The following is a 21660-nucleotide window of genomic DNA, read 5'->3' as shown; positions in this document are numbered from 1 at the left end:
AAAATCGCATAACAGCCGAGCATACACCCAGCAGCGCTGCTGATGCCTGAACGGTATGTGGAATGAAGTGGGCGGGCATCGGGAGGCCACTATGGCACGGGGCAAGCACTATGGGCAGTCTATCTGAAGTGTACCTGGCGTATAAGACGACCCCCCACTTGGAGGCATATTTTTCAGGGCCAAAAAATCGTCTTATACACCGGCAAATACGGTAAGTCCTTTTTTCCTTTCTGAGCTTAATTTTATGTATAAAATGAAAATTTAAAAAATGATCCCCCAAGGTTCCTTTTGGCTCTAACACTCTATGACTCAATTGGTGCATATGCAAAATGGCCAATCTGCCAATCATTTTGGGAGAGGAAATTTTAATATCACCCGTCATTTGTCTTACACTGGAGTCATTTTGCAAAACAGGAAACAGCACACAGGCAGGAAGTCTTGTGTTAAAATAACTTAACCACAGGCCTCCCTGCATGTCACTTCCTCCCTTATCTGTTCACAGCAATACAAATTACAGGCAATGAACTTTCTAGATTAAGCATTTTGGGAAGTTGGTTCCAAAGGAGAGGATACACTGAGAAAAAAAATTTCAGACCAAGACACTGAGTTTTCACTCAAAATATTCTGCCGGGCTGTATATTGCTTACCTTTTGGAGCACTGTCTCCGTACCCACAGTGCATGTCAGAGGCATGGGATACTGCCTCTAGGCGGCCCACGGCCTTCTCCAATCTTTCTACCAGATTTTGCATGTCAGCCATAATGCACCACCTGCTGAAACAGATAAAAAGTCATTTATTGTTTTAATATTACGTAGTACCTCCTAAGGAGAAGAAAGAATACTTAGGGATGAAGAAGATGCCAATTCTGAGGAACAGAGTCATTTAATAATAAAATAAGATGGAAAAGAAGTCTAGAACATTTGCAAGATCATAAAGACCTCGTTAAGCAAGAGAACTACCCAGGAAAAGGTGTTCACTGAAAGCAAATGTTTACTCACTCAAATACTTACTGAATATGGTATCACAAAATTTTAAATTTAGAACTTAAAAAGTATAGTCACATATCTTGGTTTGTGCCTTCCAACAACTTCAGGCATGGAAGGAAAATTATTACACTCTTACAGATAGGAAACTTAATTTCAGTGAAGTTAAATGGCTTGCCTATAGCCAGGACTCAAATTGAAATCTGGCTCTAAGTTCAGTGGTTTGCCCTACAACATCTTGCTGCCTGCATATGAATGCCCAAAACCAAGATGAAGAGGACAGTTACCATGCCCTCAATAACAAAATCTAATACAGGAGACTTGACATGTACACTAACAACTATACAACAAATAGAAAAAATGTTTAAGGGGACCTAAGAGTGTTGCAGATAGAATAACACAGGATTTCAGAGAGGCAAGCTGCCATTTGACCCAGACTTCAAATGAGAATGGATGGGATCTGGAAACACAGTAGGGAAGAATAGACACATCCAGAAGAGCTTCTTACAGATCTTTCACAAGTACTAGGATTTTCACAGGTATTAATTTACCTGAACTAGTCTTATTCAGTGTCTAATATTCTAAAAGAAAGTATGTCCACCAGAGAAAGGATCTTCTCTGACACGTTCCTTATTACGTTCTACCATCTAGAGACCATTACCTGAGAGATAGAAGGTGTTCAATAAATATTTATGAAGTTCATGAACTGGAAGTCTAGCATCCCAAAACTCCAAAGGAACAAGTGTTCTGAAAGCTGCCCATACTATACATACAAATAAGTGTTAAATGTTATCAACACACATAAAATGCTGGAGACCATAAGTGATCTCATAAAAATGTGAAATTTCTTTTTTAAAAAAAAAATATTTTTATTGATTTCAGAGAGGAAGGGAAAGGGAGAGAGAGATAGAAACATCAATGATGAGAGAGAATTTGGGGATGAGCCAGCAACCCAGGCATGTGCCCTAACGGGGAATTGAACCATGACTTCCTGGTTCATAGGTCGACGCTCAATCACTGAACCATGCCAGCTGGGCAAAATCTGTGAAATTTCAATCAAAGCCTTGACTTGGAAGGATTCCATTTCAAAGAATTAATTAGTTCAGGTAATTGAAGCTGAATGAACTCAACTCCCTTGGAGCTGCCTAAAATGACCATAACAACTACAATTTCCCCAAAGATGACATGCCAGAATTTCTCAAGTTAACACATTATCCTCTCTGTGGAAGAGATAAGCAGCTCACAAGATAAAGTATCCCTGTCCATTCTTTCCTGTGTATGGGCTCTAGTCTCTCTGGGCCCGATGACTTCCAGAGAATGTTGTTTAAAAGAAAATCAAAGAAAAAAAATAAGAATGCAAACCAGATAAACCTTTTCATTCCCTGGCCTGGAGATGCAGCAGAAGTCTCCAACTCTGTTCTACTCACAAACGGAGAAACTAGAAGCAGCCAATATATTCTCCCTTATGTTATGCTACCATCACTTGAGTTCCTGAATTGCTGTCAATTTTGCATACTCTTCAGGGATAAACATATTATTTACCACACTCAATAAATCCCAGGGGGAAAGGCAGCAAATACAATAAACTCCCAAGCATTAATAGATACCACCTGTTCTAAAACATGTTCTCTCCATGTTCCCACCATAGATGCTACAGTGTTAACACAGAAACACAATACAAGTGTCTCTAAAGACTGCCAGGGTTGGTGAAGACTCACCAATCTTAAAAGCTTAATACAGCTTCATGGGATTTTGGCTCCTTTCTCTCCACTTGTAACCTTTAATTGCTAAACAAGCTAGTTCTGCTAAGTTAAGCAGAATGAAAGGAAGGGCAAAACAGTGATCATTTATAGCTAATCTCATCCTACCACTAACCAAATATAGAACAGAACCTAGTATTTTGTTTTTGGTGAGGGTAGGACGAAACGTGAGATGATATGGGAAAGAATGTCCAGAACTGAAGGGAACAAAAGATACACCTTGTCTCATTGTCTATGCACACATTCACATTCTTTAGGCGGTTGGATCCACTCCCAAACCTTCCACTATCATTATCCAGCCTGCTTGCTGAGTGGTACGGCCACAACCACCTATGGACTAACAACTCCCAGAGCAGCATATCCAGTGCAAGACATTCTTCTGGGATTCAGAATTTTAAATCCAGCTTCCTCCTAGAGACATCTCTACCTAGATGTCTCAAAGGCATCTCAAGATGAAATGTCCAAAACAGAAATAGTCAACTTCCCATCTCCCACCCCCACTGTCTCAGTAATCCAGCATTACCATCAGTCACCTGGTTGACCAAACTAGTAACTTAGGAACTGTTAGGTAGTCAAGTATAGAGGGTTGAGAGCATTGTCTTTAGAGAAGTCAGACAGATAGGGGTTTGAATAACAGCACTCGTTGGCTCTGTAACTATGAGTGTTATCAAACTTTCTGAGCCTCAGCTTCCTTATCTGTGTAATGGAGACCGCAGTTTGAAACCCAAAGGGCTGCAGTGAGAATCAAGAGGAAAGACATGGCCCTATCTGGTTTGGCTAGAGCATTGGCCTGTGGACTGAAGGGTCCCGAGTTAGATTCCGATCAAGGGCATGTACCTCAGTTGCAGGCTCAATCCCTGGCCCTGGTCTGGACCATGTGGGAGACAACCAATTGATATGAGATGTTTCATCTCTCTCCCCGTCCCTTCCATTCTTTCTGAAAATTAATGGTGATATGAGATGTTTCATCTCTCTCCCCGTCCCTGCCATTCTTTCTAAAAATTAATGGGAAGCCCTGGCTGGTTTTGCTCAGTGGATAGAGCGTTGGCCTGCAGACTGAAGGGTCCCAGATTTGATTCTGGTCAAAGGCAGATGTCCGGGTTGCGGGCTTGATCCCCAGTGGGGGGCGTGCAGGAGATAGCCAATCAATGATTCTCTCTCATTATTGATGTTTCTATCTCTCTCTCCTTCTTCCTTCCTCTCTGAAATCAATAAAAATATTTTTTAAAAAAATCAATGGGAAATTATCCTTGGGTGAGGAATTAACAAAACAACAAAAAAGAGGAAATGCATCTAGAGGTACTTGGCTCAGTCCTAAAAAATAGAAAGGATTCCATAGATATTAATTAAATTATCTTCTTCCTTACTCCTCAAATCTAATCAGTTATCAAAATCTACAGGCTCCATCTTGCATCATCCTGATTGACAAAAATTGAGAATTTATAACTTTTGCCAGATTGCAATAACTTCTTTGCCAGTCTCCCAATTCCAGTAATACACTCTCTTTATCCAGTCTCCATATTACCATAGTGATCCTTCTTAAATGCAAATGTAATTATGACAGTCTTTTATTTAATATTATTCAATACTCCCCAGGGCATTCAGGGTAAAGTCCAAACAAGGTTTCCATAACCTGGAACCTGGTCCTGCTTTATCTCCCACAACTACAGTTTTATCTCTTGCCACACCTTTCCTCAGCACAGTACAGTAATCCAGGACTACTAGCACTTTCCAGAAAGAGTCATACTTTCTCTCACTTCTATGCCTTTATAATGCTATCCTCTTTGCTTTGTTGATTTCCTTCGTAATCTGACCTGTCTCAGACCTCCTACTGCCTTATAATACTTAGTTAAGGTGCTGCCTTCTCCAGGAAGCTTTTCTAGTCCAAATGCTTTTCCTTCTCAATCTGCCCCCTCTCCAGAACTCTTATGGTCCCTTAAGTCTTAACTAAAGTAATACCTCTCCAAGAAGCATTTCCAATATGTGTTCCCACACATTGTGCACTTACCTCTACCACACATTTAACATATACGTTTTAAATCATTTATTTAATCATTTAATAGGCAACTGGCCACTTGAGGGCAGAAACCATGTACTATAAATGTACTATGTACTGTAAATACTGTAAGTTGGTAAGAGTCCTTGAGGTAATAAAAATCCTATCCTATATAATAAAAGCCCAGCGACTGAACAGCGAACGACCAGAACAACTGGTCGACCAATTGCTATGACACACACTGACCACCAGAGGGAAGACACTCAACACAGGAGCTGCCCCCTGGTGGTCAGTGCACTCCCACAGTGGCAGCACCGATCAGCTGACCAGGATGAGCAGCTGCTTCTGGGAGCAGTTGCTCAGAGGGCAGGTCCACAGCTGCTCGGCTGACCTGGATGAGCAGCTGCTCCTGCAGTAGGCCCATCCCCACAGGCCATGTCCCCCAACCAGTGCACAAATCCTGTGCACCGGGCCTCTAGTATAGTATAAATTACTATGTGGTCTGAGAGCTCAGAAGAAATCAATGAGGATTGAAAGTAATCTGGTTGGGGGGAAGTGGGGCATCTTGATAGAAAAGGTAAAAGAAAAAAAGGAAAGACATTCCAGAGCAATCAGAAGCAAAGAAGAGAGAACAAGGCAATGCATAAAAAGTACAAGACCGCATATATCATGCAACGTGAAGTATCATGGGAAAGCCAGGCAGTATTTGAATTTGATGTTGTGATAACTGTGAAGCCATTCAGGGATTTTGAGTGAATAATATAATGAAAGTTAAATTTTACAAATACTCTCTGAGAAAAAACACACAAAAAACAAATACTGTCTGAGAAACAGAATGGGATTGGGGGGGGAAAGGAAGATACTAGGGTTTAAGTTAGGTTGAAAGCTGTTGTTCACCTGTAAAATAAGAAGGCTACTACAAAAAATATATTTTATATTTCAAAGTTAAACATCCATAACATCTAGTGTCTAACCAAATACAGAAAACACAGGAAAAGAATAGATTAACCCACAAATAATCAGTTTTAGGCGGCAAGTAAGTGACCAGCACACGAAATAAGTGCTGTGGAAATATAAAAGAATGGTAAAGTAGTTTTTCTGCCCTAAGGGAGTTGCAGGAGAAACAAAGCTACCTTCCACTGAATCACTGGCTCTCAGGATTAGGAGGGAGTGCAGGAACTATCTTGTAAAAACACCATCTGATGCCAAAACAGTCCTTTCAACATTCGCAGCAATTAGTCAGGTAGCCTCTGTTCAGTTACCTTCAGTGTGGAGAACCCAAGACTTTTGGAAGCAGCCCATTCCATTCAGACAGCTCAAAGTATTTAAAAGTTCTTCCTTATATGGAGGCAAAATTGGCTTCCCTGCAACTTCCACCCACTGATCTTGGTTTGCCATTGAAGGTCACACAAAACAAGTGTGCATTAAACACAGAACAAGTAACAACTGTGCAGCGCTGACTAATGAATACAGTAGCATTCAGAAAAAGGGAGCCCAAGATGACTCCAGAGTTGTAAATCCAGTGGCCTAAGAGAATGATGACACTATAGACGGAAACATGTTCTACAATGTTCTAGTTAGGGCAAAAAAACCCTGGCCACTTTTGGATATGCAGTATGTGAAGAGATGAAGAATCAAATAGAAATGGCCAGTTAAGTAGTTAGAAATTAAGCTTGGGAAGATCAAGACTGGAGATCAATGTCTGCAAGTCATCGGCAAAGAAATGTCATGAAGTCACGAGAATGGATAGGCTCTTGAAGGGATATCATGCAGAGCAAAAAGAAACTAGAACATTGGTTCTCCAGCAATTTCTTTTGTGATCTAAAACGAAGTAAAATCAGAAATGGCTTTTGTGATACCTGTCAAAGCTGCTTCATACTCTCATCATTCTAACAATTGAAGCAACCGAATTCTTCCTGCCTACTCAAGGAAGTTGTGCAAAAGTAAATGGAACCAGGTTACTCCTGCAATTTTTGTCTCATCTCATCAGGCAATTAAACCAGTGGTCTGAATTTCTACTTGAGTAGGAAGTTGCTACACTTAAATGTTTTCTACTTTGTCTGGTAGTTGTTCCCTTAAGTTATAATGAAATTGAAGAGAAACTATACATTTCAGCCTGTATACTATGGTAGTACAACTGATCTACTTCAAAAGGCTTCTCTTGGCCTTGACTTGTAATTCTTTTCCTGAGACATTATCCTAAGAAAATCATCCTAATGTGGGAAAAACGATAGGTGGGAAGATGCTCACTACAATGTTAGCTTAGACTTCTGATTATAACAGAGTAGCTAAATGCACTGTGAAAAAAGACTTTAAGAAAACAAATTTTAAAATATTTGTTACATTAGAGTGATGGGGTTTTGGACAATTTACCCCTCCATTTTCCAAACTTTCTTTAACAAAGTTATATAATTTCTTTATAATGAAAATAAAGCCAAACAGCTCCACTTGGAATATCTCTTTAGCTACCAGTGAGTTATAAGGCACCACTTAGTTCTACTAACAATATAGAAATTCTCATCACTAGCCTCTAACATGTCAGAAAGCAAAACCTAGACATGCTAATGACAGATACTTACAAGTTGGCTGTTTTAACCCAGAAACCAAAGAACAGACACCACTTTGCCCCAGTAAAGATGCCATCTAAATCTAACCCAAATCAGGAGCCACTGTTCTTCCCCAAGCATTTGGTTTCACTGATGAAACCAATGACATTTAGTGCCTGAGTCATTGCCACCTGAGGCTTAGATTAAGAGAATGAAGGGCCTATCTTCTAGGGAGGGAAAGAATCCAATTCAGTATCAGCACTTGTCTCCTGTTCCCTCCTTAACACGGTCCTCTATCTGAAACTCCAGGAGTAAAGCTAGTAATAATGTACAAGCTGGAGTCAAGACTTGGGAACTAGTTGTTTTAAAGGTCTGGAGCAAACATAACTTTATGTGGCAATGGGTTCCTCTCTGTCTTACATGCAAGGAATATGATGAAGACTAACTGCATAGGAACATTTAGCAGGCATCTTTGACATTGAATAAGGAAAAACTGCTTTGGCTGATTTCAGCTGGGCAGTGGCTTTAAACAGAACAGCATTTCCCATTCTCATGCATAAAGATAGATTCAAGGATGCCATTTGTCCCTACCCATGATTTAGCTACAATTAGATGTATGAAAAGATCTATGACTATAAGTCTATAATTAACTTAAATACAGGAATTTTTATGACCTCTGGAGGAGAAAAAGAAAACAAAACAAAACAAAAAATGGAAGCTCATTCCTTCCATGAAACATTTCAACTATAACTATTTTCCAGTCAGATGGAAAAGTTTGACATGACAGGTTTGGTAATATAAAGCAAACAAAGCTGCACTGTGCATGGGGAATATTTTTAGAGCCATGATTCTTTTTATGCTATTTACATGAACAGTATATCACGAAGAAACTGCTTCATGGTGGATGCTGTAACTGTATTAAAGATGATAAACTATAACAGTTTAATCAATCAAATAAACATTGAATACAACATCATAAATTATATGCAGTTTAAAATAAATAATATCTGTCCACTAAACCAAGCTGCCTAAATGCAGGCAACATGAACAAAACAGGAATTTATATATCCCCAATATAGGGGACATACAAGGTATGGCAAAAGTAAGCTTATAGTTGTTCATATGAAAAGTAATACAATAATTAATAAATAATACAAGAATAAATTCTGTATTTCTCATTCTCACAACTGTAAATCTACTTTTGCTCCACCCTCTATAAATCTCCTGACTTGCGCTGTCAAGTAACCCAAAGCTTTCTTCTAGTGCAGCTGTGGGCAAACTACGGCCCATGGGCCGGATCCTGCCCGTTTGAAATGAATAAAACTAAAAAAAAAAAGACCATACCCTTTTATGTAATGATGTTTACTTTGAATTTATATTAGTTCACACAAACACTCCATCCATGCTTTTGTTCCGGCCCTCTGGTCCAGTTTCAGAACCCATTGTGGCCCCCCGAGTCAAAAAGTTTGCCCACCCCTGTTCTATTGAGTGCCTAAATCAGTAGCATTTCTCTATTAAGAATACACCCTCTGATGAAAAGAACAAAAAAAAACCCCAAAAAGGCAAGTCCTTCAAGGACCACCCAGGAATTCTCTGAATAAATAATAATTATTGATGTCTCAATGAAACGTATGATTCATTCATTGCAGGATACCTAGTACCTTTCATGTGCCATACACTGTGCTAAGCATGGCCATGGAGCCTGCCTTTAGAAAAATTAGTTGGAGAGATAAGGCATTGCACAATCATAGCTATGATATGATACTTTTTCTTTTTTTTTTTAAAGATATTTTTATTGCCGAAACCAGTTTGGCTCAGTGGATAGAGCGTCGGCCTGCGGACTGAAAGGTCCCAGGTTCTTTCCTTGTCTCCATATAAAGGTTGTCCGCAGGCTGCCGCTCTATCCACTGAGCCAAGGGGACATGCTTGGGTTGTTGGCTCGATCTCTAGTAGGGGGCGTGCAGGAGGCAGCCGATCCATGATTCTCTCATCACTGATGTTTCTATCTCTCTCTCCCTCTGAAATCAATAAAAATCTATTAAAAATAAATAAGTAAATAAATAAAATCCTACAATGCACAGGACAACACCACAACAAAAAATTATCCAGCCCAAATTGTCAACTGTGCCAAATTGAGAAACCCTGTCCCAATATAGTGAGGAGCAAAGGGAAGCTCAAGAGATACAAATAAAATGCTAATGTGGCAGTTTAGAACTTTCTAAATTACATTGTCAATCTAAAACATCCAAAAAAACTAAGAGTCTGATTGTGGAGAATTTTGTAAATTGGACAATGGAGTTTAGACTTCTTTTTAAAAATTTTATGTTTATTTCCATTTCTCCTATGATTTTTTTAAATGTATATTTATTGACTTCAGAGAGGAAGGGAGAGGGAGAGAGGAGACAGAAACATCAATGATGAGAGAGAATCATGGATCAGCTGCCTCCTGCACGCCCCCTACTAGGGGTCCAGCCCGCAACCCAGGTATGTGCTCTTGATTGGAATTGAATCCTGGATCCTTCAGTCTGCAGGCTGATGCTCTATTCACTGAACCAAACCCAGCCAGGGCTAGATTTGACTCTTCGGTAATATGATTCTTTGGGAAAGTGAAGGGTAATGAGATGAAAATGGTTCTTCGTAAGATTAGTCTAGTTGTGGTGCAGAAGTTGAAGTATAGGCATGAAAGCCAGGTTAGTAGAAAGTAAAGAAACTGATGATGACAATTCCAAGGCATAATCACTAGGACTGGGTAAATTATGGCTTGAGAATCCTGAGATTTCAAATCTCAGGATTAAATTCCAAACCAGAAGGTTCAAATTCAAATGATATTTTGCATTTGCTTGTTTAAGTAAAATGAATCGTTGACTCACAATGCTTCAGAAAACTGAAAGGAGGAAGTAAATTTTTAAAGGCTTAGTCCCTTGTTAAAAAAATAATAGTAATTAAACAAATGTATGTATAACCAAGAAAAGGGGTGACAATAAAGATCACCACTTATTGGAAACAAAACATTTTACAAACTAAACAGCTAACCTCCTCAAGGCAAAAACACATTAATTGAATCTTAACACTACCACCATTTTCAGTTTGCAAGACAGGTTGTACATGACAAAGTACTTTCATCACTGCTACATTTTATTTAAACTTCTGAGACATAAATTATGTCCACCTGATTGATAAAGTATTTGGATGGGGGGAGAAAAAAGCAGGAAATTCTTACAGAATTTTCTTTATGTTGGACTGCAACAACTTATACAATAAGCAAGCTGTCAACCACAGAATAAAATACAAGTGCAGTCAAATAAGGTATCAAAAGCCATTCAGGCATCTACCTTTTTACTGACCTTATCTTCTGCCACAAACTCCAGATTCCAGTACTTCATGCCCTCTCCTGCCTCCACATCTTGCTCTTGCTGTTTCCACTGTTTGAGTACCTTATTAGAAATCTTTGCTTGGATGTGCTGCAAACACCTTGTACTCAATATATCCAAAATTAATTTTCTTTCCCTGCCACCTGTCCAACCCAGCCTTCCCTCTCATAATACCTATCTTGGTGAATGGTACTACCCAGTTTCCTAAGCCAGAAAACCAGGCAATCACCCTAGACCAGCGGTCGGCAAACTGCGGCTCGCAAGCCACATGCGGCTCTTTGGCCCCTTGAGTGTGGCTCTTCCACAAAATACCACGTGCGGGCGTGCATGTACTGTGCGACTGAAACTTCGTGGCCCATGCTTAGAAGTCAGTTTTTGGCCTGGGAGAGTCTATTTTGAAGAAGTACTGTTGATATTTGGCTCTGTTGACTAATGAGTTTGCCGACCACTGCCCTAGACTATTATTCCTCACTCCCATAAGCAACCAGCCTCCAGTTCTATGGATTCCATCTTTTTAACATTGTTCAAGCCTGATTCCTCCTCTTCTTTCCACTGTCATTGCCCTATTTAAAATCATGATTATGGAAACAGCTTCTAAACACTGGTCTAGTTCCTCTCATGTCTCTTCCCATTTGACAGACTGAACTTCCTAAAACATAAATCTGCCCTGGCCTATGTGGCTCAGTTGTTGAGCACTATCCCATGCACCAAAAGGTCACTGGCTCGATTCCCGGTCAGGGCATATGTCGGACTTGCAGACTAGCTCCCTGGTGCGGGGTGGGGAGTGGCGGGCCATGCAGGAGGCAACCAATCAATATTTCTCTCACATCAGTGCTTCTCTCCCTCTCCCTTCATTTCTAAAATCAATAAAAGCATATTTAGCCCTGACCGGTTTGGCTCAGTGGATAGAGCATCAGATTGCGGACTGAAGGGTCCCAGGTTCGATTCCAGTCAAGGGCATGTACCCTGGTTGCAGGCACATCCCCAGTAGGGGGTGTGCAGGAGGCAGTTGATCGATGTTTCTCTCTCATCGATGTTTCTAGCTCTCTATCCCTCTCCCTTCCTCTCTGTAAAAAAAATCAATAAAATATATATATTTTTTAAAAGCATATTTAAAAATAAATACAATAAAACATAAATCTTACAACACAATTTTCCTACATAAAAGCCTTCAAAGCCTCCTCATAGCTTTCAGGGTTAGATCCATATTCCACATTGCTTTTAAAAAATATATATGTTTATTGATTTCAGAGAGGAAGGGAGAAGGAGAGAAGATAGCAACATCAATGATGAGAGATGATCAGCTGCCTCTGTACATTCCCCAATGGGGATCAAGCCTGCAACCCAGGCATGTGCCCTGACTGGGAATCGAACCGTGACCTCCTGGTTCATAGGTTGACACTCAACCATTAAGCCACTCCAGTTGGGCCAGATCCATATTTCCTAACATGGTTTACAAGGTCCTTCATATTTGACCCCCACCACTTCCCATTTCCTTCACTTCTCCAAGCATTACTAGAATTCTAGTCACCCTGAACTAGTCATGGTCTTTCACGTGTCCAGATCTCCATGTCCTTAGTTTTGTACGCTTTGCATGGCAATTCCTTTTCCAGATTCACCATATGGCTAAATAAATCTCCAAGACTTAGCCTCCCATTTCCTCCTCAAAGCCTGAAAATCTGGCTCAGGTATTTCTCCTCTTACTGCCTTTCAGCCTTGTGCTCACACAGTGCACTTGAACATTGTAAACCATCCCTGCTTTACTAGTCTGCCCCTTCCTCCACTCTATAACTGTATTCTTAGCCACCAGGGCCAAGTGCCTCCTTTAATCTGTGCCTCACACATGTTAAAGGCTCGAGAAATCATTGGTGATGGGCTGTCCCGTTTTTCACTTGAACAGGAATTCCTATAAAGAAGTTCAACTGTCAGTTCTGATACTTCTGCCTTAAAAATTAAGGTTGCCATCCTCTCTTCATCGAGCTTATTCCTATTCATCCTTCAAAATTCATCTTAAACATTGCTTCTGCAGAAGGAATTTTCCTGAGCCCCTTGTTACATACTTCCATAGCTTCCTGTGTTCTTTTCTAACACATCACATTTATAATTACTTCTTAAACAAACGTCCCTGCAAACGGTTAGCTCCTTGATGGCAGGATTTAGCTGGTTTTGTTTCAAAACTGCATTCCCTGGATGTGGCAGGGTGCCTGAGACAGAATAAACACTATTTGTTCTAAATTTAATTCTGTGAGGTGAGTGGAGATCTCCACCTAAAGGATGGGGGTGGGGGTGGGGGGAAGAAAGAGGCTCAAAGAAGTTAAATAAGGCATCTATGGCCACAGATACTCAGCAGTGGGGCAAGACCAAACCTCAGCCATCTGATTTCAGGACCGGGAGTATGCAACACCCTCAATAAAGTTAACTTGCCTCTTCAGACTAAGAGCAACTGACTAGGAGGAAGGGAGGACTATCCGAATGCAAATACAAGGACCTGCCCCTCTCTCCATTTAGAAACTCCCCAGGCATCCCAAAGGCGCGGCACTACAAAAAAAAGAAGAAGTTCCAAGAAGCCTTTATCTTGGTGCCCTTTAACTTACAGATGCCAAAGAGAGGACACCCAACCGGAAAACCGTTCCGAGGTAGGTTCTCGGGGAAAGAATGTAGGAAGGATCTGGGGCTTGGATTCAAAGAACTGAAGTCATGATTCCAATTATTTCCCTCATTAGCTATACGATCACAAGACCAGCCTGTTCTTTCCGGGATCAATTTACCCATCCGTGCAATGGGGGCGAGATGGGGATAAGGAAGACTACTAAGGTCTCGGAGGTTCCTTTTAGTCAGGGCATCTTAGGAATCAGGTCTCCGCTGAAACTAATGACCCGGACTGCGAAATCCAGGGGAATGGTCACCCCGGGAGAGCCCAATTCAATTGGTCAACCCGGCCCCACCTTAAGAGACCGCGCCCAGGTTACCAGGTCGGCCTCAGGGCCTCCGCCCCAGACCCCTCGGCAGGGTTCACCACGCGCACATAGGCCAGGAACATAGGCCATTAACAACACCAGGGGCCAGTGGGCCGCGGAAGGCAGCCCAGTCCCTACCGGACCGCGAACCCTCACCTCAGAGCTCGGCTTCACCTCCGGACTGCGAACAGCCGCTTTCCACTTCCGGCAAGAACCGCCCAGCAATCTTCGCGCGACCCACTTCCGGGCCCTCACTGGGCGCGGCACCCCCACCGGAAACGAACGGCCAGCTGAAATGTCTGGCTGGAGGAGCGCGGGGAGGAAGTCCGGCCGCCCCGCTCGTGACTCCACCCCCTATTCACCACGCCCCGGCGTCTACCCGCCAGCCAGGAGCGCACAGGCAAAACAGCCCCGCCCCCAGGGCGGGAGCGACCCCCAAGAAGGGCGTGTCCTATCTGGCCACGCCTCCATCTAACTGTGGGGCCGCAGGCGCCAGGACCAATGAAGGGATGAAATTGCTGGCTAAGCTCCACCTCCAGAGAAGGAGGACAGGTAAGTGGCTAATGCTCCTACCAGTACGGGCTCAATGGCAACGGCCGCTCCCTTTTCACAACCGTCCAGAAGGGGTCTTTGGGGGACCAAGGGGTAGTTTTTCTGAGGGGCGGAGTTCTCGGCGGCCATCAACTATGCGAGGCGATGAAGGCTAAGCTCCGCCTCTCTCTGGGCGTGCGTACCTCGGTTTCCCCGTTTGTGACGTTGGCCTTGGACAGTGTTCTGGGTGGACCTGCAGAGGCTGGGTGTGGGGAGAGGGTAGATGAGAGCGCGTGGGCTCAGCTCCGGGCTTCTGGGCGTGCCCGCTGCGGCCTCGCTCGCTCTGCCCCGACTGGAAAGGTGGAAGCTTGCCCCACTTCCTGTTAGTTCGGTGCGCTTTGTGACCATAGATGGTCAGGTCTGGGGCCTCGCGGAAGCCTCCGCCCCGCGGTTTTGGAGTCCTTCCTCCAAGCCCCCAGGGTGTGGTTTCCGAGACTAAGATAAGCGGAATTAGAAGAGATACTGCTTGCTCCACTCCGCTAAAACCCGGCTTCTGAAGCAGCCTCACCCCGGGCTGGGCGTGCCCCGCCCGCTGCCATTCAGTTCAGGGGAGGTTCTGCGCGGCGGCTGCAGCCCGCCGGGGAGGCTTGTCTTCCTGGCTCGGACCTGGGGATCAGAGCTTTGATGCCTCAAGGCTCACATTTTCCAACCATTGATTACCCTCCCACATAGATTTATTTCCAGCAAAAATTGGCGAGTGCTATATAGTTCCTGTCTCTTCAGTTGAGCGACTGTGGTAGTTCCAAGCTTCAAGTTGAATGCAGGCGTTATATGCCAGTCATTCATTCCACAAATACAGGTCTTATAATAAGAGCTACCATTTATTACGCGCTGACTACATGCCAGGCCTGCACTGAATGCTTCAAGTGCATGCATTTTCATTTAATCCTAATAGGAACACTCTGCGGTAGGTACCATTATAGCCTCCCGTTTTAAAATGAGGAAGCTGAATTATTTGCCAAGGTTGCAAAGTAACTGTTTTACCTTTGAAAGGAACACATCTACTTGACTCTAAATCCCTTAACCTCCATATAGAGACCATACTGAAATCATTTGGGGCAGTGTTGAGGCAGTGTTGCTTCTCTGGATGAGGAGACATCCTGGGTTTTAGTCCTGGCTTAGGCCCTTAAGTAGGGGTCAGACTTTTATCAGGTTACCTAATTTCTTTGAACCTGGGCCTCTTCCCAATTTTATGACTCCTAGTATGTTTACAAGAAAAATGGCAAGACAAAATATTGTACAAAAATTGTACATTTTTACATTTATCAAGAAAACACAAGCACACACACAGACTTTGACTTTATTCAGACATAACATCAAAAGGTTGTATTTGAGTGCTTCATATATGTGCAACCTAGGGCAAATAGCCTCCCTGGCTCTCATTGTAATCACCTTTACATTTAGCCCTTCTAAATTTATCTATTAAAGACAGGAAATACCTAGACCACATACGCATCCTAGAGGAAAAGGAGAGATGAGGAATCATGAAGGAAAAGGAAGAAAGGAAGGAAGGAAGTTTCTCCATCTATAAAATTGAGACAATAATTTATAAGGTTGCCCTGTCTGGTGTGGCTCGGTTGGGCTCATTCTGTGCACCAAAAGGTTGCGGGTTCAATTCCTGGTCAGGGCACATGCTGGTTGCAGGCTTGATCCTTTGTAGGGAGCGTGCAGAAGGCAGCTGATCAAAAGGTTACTTTCACACTGATATTTCTCTCTCTCTCTCTCTCTCTCTCTTACTCTCTCTCTCTCTCTCTCTCCCCATCTCTCTCTCTAAAATCCATTTTAAAAAAATATTTTTAAAAATTTCGTAAGGTTGTAATGTGAAACAGGCAATAAATAACCTATGTGAATCCACTCTATAAAAGTGATTTTTTTTGTAACGAGTGCACGCATGAGTAAGGCACAACACCTCCCCCTAGGAAACTTCTAATCTTTTAAGGACTCTAAACATGTGCATTTACAATTCTAGTGGGAGGCAATTTAAGAGTGTTTGTCACTTTTATTTATTCATTCATTTATTTATACACAGGAAAAAAAATCATTGACTTTTTCCTCTGTGCTAGGCACCCTGCTACTTTGTACCAGGCACAACTAGAGTCACAGCAGTGGATAATTCAGATCCTCTCACTGCCCTAATGGAGCTTACAGTCTATTGTGGAAACAGGTATTACATCTGGAGTAGTCATCAGGACAAGGGCTGACTGCTGGCTTCCAGCTTTTTCTTCTTCACTGATCTTACGCAGTACCTCACCCATGGTGGGCTCTCGTCGAGCACGTGCTCAGTGAGACCCTTGAATTCAGAATAGTCATTTACTGAGCTGAGGTAGATGGGAAGAACACTGCAGAGAAACATGAGTAAATAATAGTGGAGATGGCTGAGGCGAGAGCTTCCTGTAGAAATTGGAGATAAAGAAGAAAAAAAAGAGGTTGAGCAATGTGCCAGGCAAGAGAGGTAAAACCTTAATGTGAAAGCAAGGAAGAGCTGGTCATATTTCACTTAGAAATATAACTCTAGCTGTGATGCAAAGCATGGACTTGAGTGGGCAAAAAAAGGAGTAGGGAGCTCGGCTGGTGTGGGTCAGTGGTTGAGTGTCGACCCATGAAACAGGAGGTCATGGTTTGATTACCAGTCAGGGTGCATGCCCTGGTTGCAGGCTTGATCCCCAGTAGGGAACATGCAGGAGGCAACCAAATGATGAGTCTATGTTTCTCTCTCTCTCTCCCTTTCTCTGAAATCAATAAGAACATACTAAAAAAGGGGGGAAGGGGCTAGAGAAACCTGTTAGAAGACAGATATAAAAATGTATCAAGGGCCTGAATCAAGGCTATGGTAGGGGGATGCAGGAGAAGGGACAATGCAAAAGACACCATTCTTATAAAGGGAGCAGTGAGGAGGAGGAGGATAAGGAGTAAGACCAATGGAAAGAGAATGATTTGAATGAGCCTTCAGTCTAGAAGAGCTAGTTCCCCAGGGATATACTCCCATTGAATACTACTTTTCCTTCCTGGCAGGTCTCACAATCTTAATTAATTATTTGTGCAATTATCTTGTAATGTCTTCTTTCTCTGTAAGTACCTTGAAGTGAGAGTCCTTACCTCTCTGGCTCAAAAATGATACTCAATAGATATTTATGGAAAATGTTAACTAAATGAAAAGGGTGGATGGGCCAAGGTGGCTCTGAGACTTGGAGCATAGCTGAATGGAAGGTGACAGAAAGACTGGATTGGTATTTTAGGGTTTTGAGCCTTAGACTTACAAATCCAGCCTTGGGAAGAGAAAGAAAGAAAGGAGTGCAGTTAATCATTTTGCAAACAAGAAATGACAACAGATGCTTGGCCAGTGTGGCTCAATGGTTGAGTGTCGACCTGTGAACTAGGAGGTCACGGTTCAATTCCCAGTCAGGGCACATGCCCAGGTTGCAAGCTTAATCCCCAGTGTGGGGTGTGTAGGAGGCAGCCAATCGATGATTATCTCTCATCATTGGTGTTTCTATATCTCTTTCGCTTTCCCTTCCTCTCTGAAATCAATTTAAAAAAAAATTGACAACAGAGTTGATTGATTCTCACACATGGCCTGTCTTCATGTACTTTGCCATTTTCTCATTTTGCCTAGATTTCAGCACATTTCTAAGCCTGCGGAATAGCTTTGTCTCTGAGATTCTTATCTTTGTCTCCAAGATTCTTATCTCTCAGAGTTTCAGACACAGAAGTCTAGCGGTTTATCTGGAATGTTTCCCGGCCTGGCTCAGAGGATTGCCTGCATCTGTGCTGCCTGGCTCAGAGCCTGTCTGCATTTGGGCGGATCCTCTCTCCCCCTGCCAGAAGGGGCTGATGACAGACAATAATCTATGCAAGCCCATCTTTCTTCCCTTCTTCGGGTGGCCCTAGGATCCAGCCTGAGTTAGGGTCTCAAGTCCAAAAATTACTAGTTGGCAAAATAAATATTGGCACAATAATGTAGTGGTTAAGATCTGGATTTGGTGTCACTCTGACCTGAACCTGCATCCCAACTCTGCCACTTGCTAATTGTGAAATCTTGGTGAGGTCAGTGGATATTAATATCCATCTTGAATGGCTGATATGGTGATTAAGAGAGAAAATTTACAAAAATCATTGACTCAATGAGTAGTAACAATTATTAATCAATACAGAGAGTCTATTGTCTATGTCCCTGGTGAAGACCACCAGGAAGCAAAATAAAGTCTGAAGTATCAACACAATGGATGGTGCCACCATAACCACTGCCACTACTATCCCATCACTATTCTTTATATCATTACCTTTTGATTCCAAGTTGTGGCCTGTACCCTTGGCTGCAAGTAAGACTAGATAAATCAGTTAGGAACTTGAATGCTTTTGGCGACAGATAACAGAAAACTTGACTGTGGAGACATTTAAAACAAAGTGGGTTTTTTTTTTCATATACAGGAAGAATGGAAATGGGCAGTTTTACTGGCTCAGTAATATGAGTTGATAGCTCTGTGATTCCATTTGACTTATTCTTTATTAACATTTTTTTTATTGATTTCAGAGAGGAAGGGAGAGGTAGAAAGAGATAGAAACATCAATACATCAATTATGAGAGAGAATCATTGATCGGCTGCTGCCTCCTGCACGGCCCCTAGTGGGGATTGAGCCCACAACCCAGTAATGTGCCCTTGACTGGAATCAAACCCAAAAGCCTTTAGTCCGCAGGCCGATGCTCTATTCACTGAGCCAAACTGGCTAGGGCTCTTTTTTTTTTTATTACTTATTTTTATAGTTACAAGTTGGCTGTTGTAGCCCAAGCCATCACATCATGTTAAGGAAAGAGGAAGGAGAAGGTGTAGTATCTAAAACTAGAAAGTCTAAGTTTTCTAAAGAACTCCATAAAGCATACCCTGCTTTCTGTCTCATAGCCAGAAACAACAGTCAACAAATATTGCAGCTTCCTTTCCCTCAGAGGGACATTTCCAACATGTTCATTTCACACTGTTTCTGAAAGTCCCCATAGGAACTGAACCCCCAGTTGTCCACAGAAGTAACCTGCTCATTAATGAACCCTGTATTGACTTTTCTCTCTTCCCCACTTCACTTGTCTCAGGGAACCCAAACTAAAGAGAGGATGGGATTGGCTGGGTCTGTGATGCTAGGAAAGTGACAGTGAGCATGGTCAGCTTTGATAGTGTAAGGTGTGCACTCTCTCTCCGTTTGGGATATTGCCCAAATATATGAAGGGGCTGCAGATGCTGAGTGTCCAACAAGAATGATACAAGTCCACATTAATAAACCCCCGGGACAGCGCAACATCAACATATACCCTTCTTTCTATACTTCCACTTCAAAAAATGAAACAAAACAAGACTCTTAACTAAAATAACCTACCTTTTATCGCCTGAAATATCATCATTACATTTATTACCCACTCCCAAACAGGAATCAACCGAAGTCTCATTAATTACATCATGTAGCTTCAGGTCCAGGAGTGCTGAATAATGTTCATTCTTCTTTCAGTTCCATAATGATCCTGCTTCAATGTTCTTCAGTATATGGATTGAACTTTAAAGTCAACCACCACAGCCCTAACCGGTTTGGCTCAGTGGATAGAGCGTCAGCCTGCGGACTCAGGCTGCGGGTTCCAGGTTCAATTCCGGTCAAGGGCATGTACCTTGGTTGCGAGCACACCCCCTGTGGGGAGTGTACAGGAGGCAGCTGATTGATGTTTCTCTCTTATCGATGTTTCTCTCTATCCCTCTCCCTCTTTCCCTTCCTCTCTGTAAAAAAATCAATAAAATATATTCAACCACAAAAATATACCACATTCTACATATATGGGGTGGGGGGGAGGAAAGGAGGAGAAAATTAAATATAGTATGTAACTGTTGAACTGACATGGCCAGAAACCTTTCTGTACCTGATTGCCTGGCCTTGGTTGATAGTCTTGACTTCACATTATCTACTACCCATTCCATACTCTCTTGGTCTTCAACCAGCACCTCAGTTCCTCAGGGTCATAGTGATAGGAAGACAAGAGGGCATGAAGGAAACATGCTACTGTTTTAAAGGCCCTGATCCAGAAGTAGCATATATCACTTCCACTTATATTGCATTAATTAGAACTTAATCATATAAGTAAGTTTTCTAGAGGTGACCCAAACCTTTTTTCTTGGGGGACTAGAGACTTTGGTGGTGCTGCCTGTATGATATTCCCATAATTGTCTTCACTAAACATGGCAAGAATAGGAGGTACCCTAGGTATCCTCTGGATTATATGTAGGGAGCTGATATAGGGTGAAGCCTCGGACTGACCCGTGGGCAAAGTCACAAACAATTCCCAGCTTAGAGGGCACAGTCCTCTTAGCATAATTAGGCTTGATCTTGTAACACTCCCTAGATCTTATCTGGGAAGCTAATGGGCTGAGGAAGTGCAGGAAGTATAACCATGGTCAAAACAAGTGAAACTCACAAGAACAGTGTAAATAAGTGAAACTCACAAGAACAGTGTAACTTTGGTAACCACTACCTTGTTTACCTCTGACTATAAAAATAAAGGCTCAGGTTGCCTTGGGATCTCTCTCTGTGGCCTCAGCCAGGCACAGGAAGATCCACGGAGACTAAGGAAAGCTAGAGAGTTCTGAACGCTGGCTGTGTAAAACATTCTTCGCCGTCTCCGTCCACACCTTTGGGAACCCCTGGACCGCTGGGGCTGGCCCCCAGCAATTATATCCATAATCCTCTCCTCTGTTATGAAAATTCTTTTGCCTTGATAATAGGCTCATTCATCCCAGTCAGTCATCACAGTCAGAGAGGTAAAGTTTAACAGTAAGCTCTCCAGCGATAATATCCCTGATTTGAAGAATTTTCCAATTTCTGCAGTATAAATATTACCTCCAGGGCCAATTTTAAACAACCAATGTTATGTCACTGAATATAGAGTTGAGAAAAATGCACTGTAGTGGGTGAAATAATGGTCCCCCAGTGATGTCCATATCCCAATCTCTGGAACCTGTGAATATGCTATTTTACATGGCAAAAGGACTTTGCATATATAATTAAATTAAGGATTTTGAGATGGGCAGATTATCCTGCATTATCCAGGTGGGCCCAGGGCAGTCATATGTATCCTTATAAGGGAAAGAAGGAAGCAGGAGAGGCAGAGGCAGAAAAAGAGATGTAAGCCCAGCTGACGTGGCTCAGTGGTTGAACGATGACCTGTGTGAACCAGGAGGTTACGATTCTGTTCCTGGTCAGGGCAAATGCCTGGTCTGTGGGCTTGATTCCCAATGTAGGGTCTGCAGGAGGCAGCCAATCAATGATTCTCTCTTATCATTGATGTTTCTATCTCTGTCTCCTCCCTTCCTCTCTGAAATCAATAAAAACATATTTTTAAAAAAGAAATGTAACAGTGAAAGTAGAAGTCTTTGTGATATGACCAAGGAATATGGGCAGCCCCTAACTGCAAAAGGCAAGGAACAGA

The 21660-nt window shown here is 42.4% G+C and overlaps 1 protein-coding gene across 3 annotated transcripts in view; it reads right to left on the bottom strand.

Moving 5' to 3' along the window:
- The window catches only part of CAP1 (CAP, adenylate cyclase-associated protein 1 (yeast)), a 27016-nt gene extending 13113 nt beyond the window's left edge, over nucleotides 1-13903 (bottom strand). For 2 of the 3 annotated variants that reach the window (XM_006757971.2, XM_015560182.1), the window contains exons 1-2: nucleotides 13770-13902; nucleotides 648-769 (exon numbers count right to left, since the gene is read on the bottom strand). In XM_006757971.2, the coding sequence (XP_006758034.1) occupies nucleotides 648-759 (112 nt within the window). In that variant the 5' untranslated portion in view covers nucleotides 760-769; nucleotides 13770-13902. Of the gene's footprint in view, nucleotides 1-647; nucleotides 773-13769 lie in introns of all 3 variants that reach the window. The other variant, XM_006757972.2, reaches the window with a different exon arrangement.
- Between the last annotated feature and the right edge of the window lie 7757 nt (nucleotides 13904-21660).

Source organism: Myotis davidii, unplaced genomic scaffold (genome assembly GCF_000327345.1).
Source record: "Myotis davidii unplaced genomic scaffold, ASM32734v1 scaffold1815, whole genome shotgun sequence".
NCBI classification, from domain to species: domain Eukaryota; kingdom Metazoa; phylum Chordata; class Mammalia; order Chiroptera; family Vespertilionidae; genus Myotis; species Myotis davidii.
The sequence above is the reverse complement of the archived record's forward strand: the minus strand, read 5'-3'. Positions and strand labels throughout refer to the sequence as shown.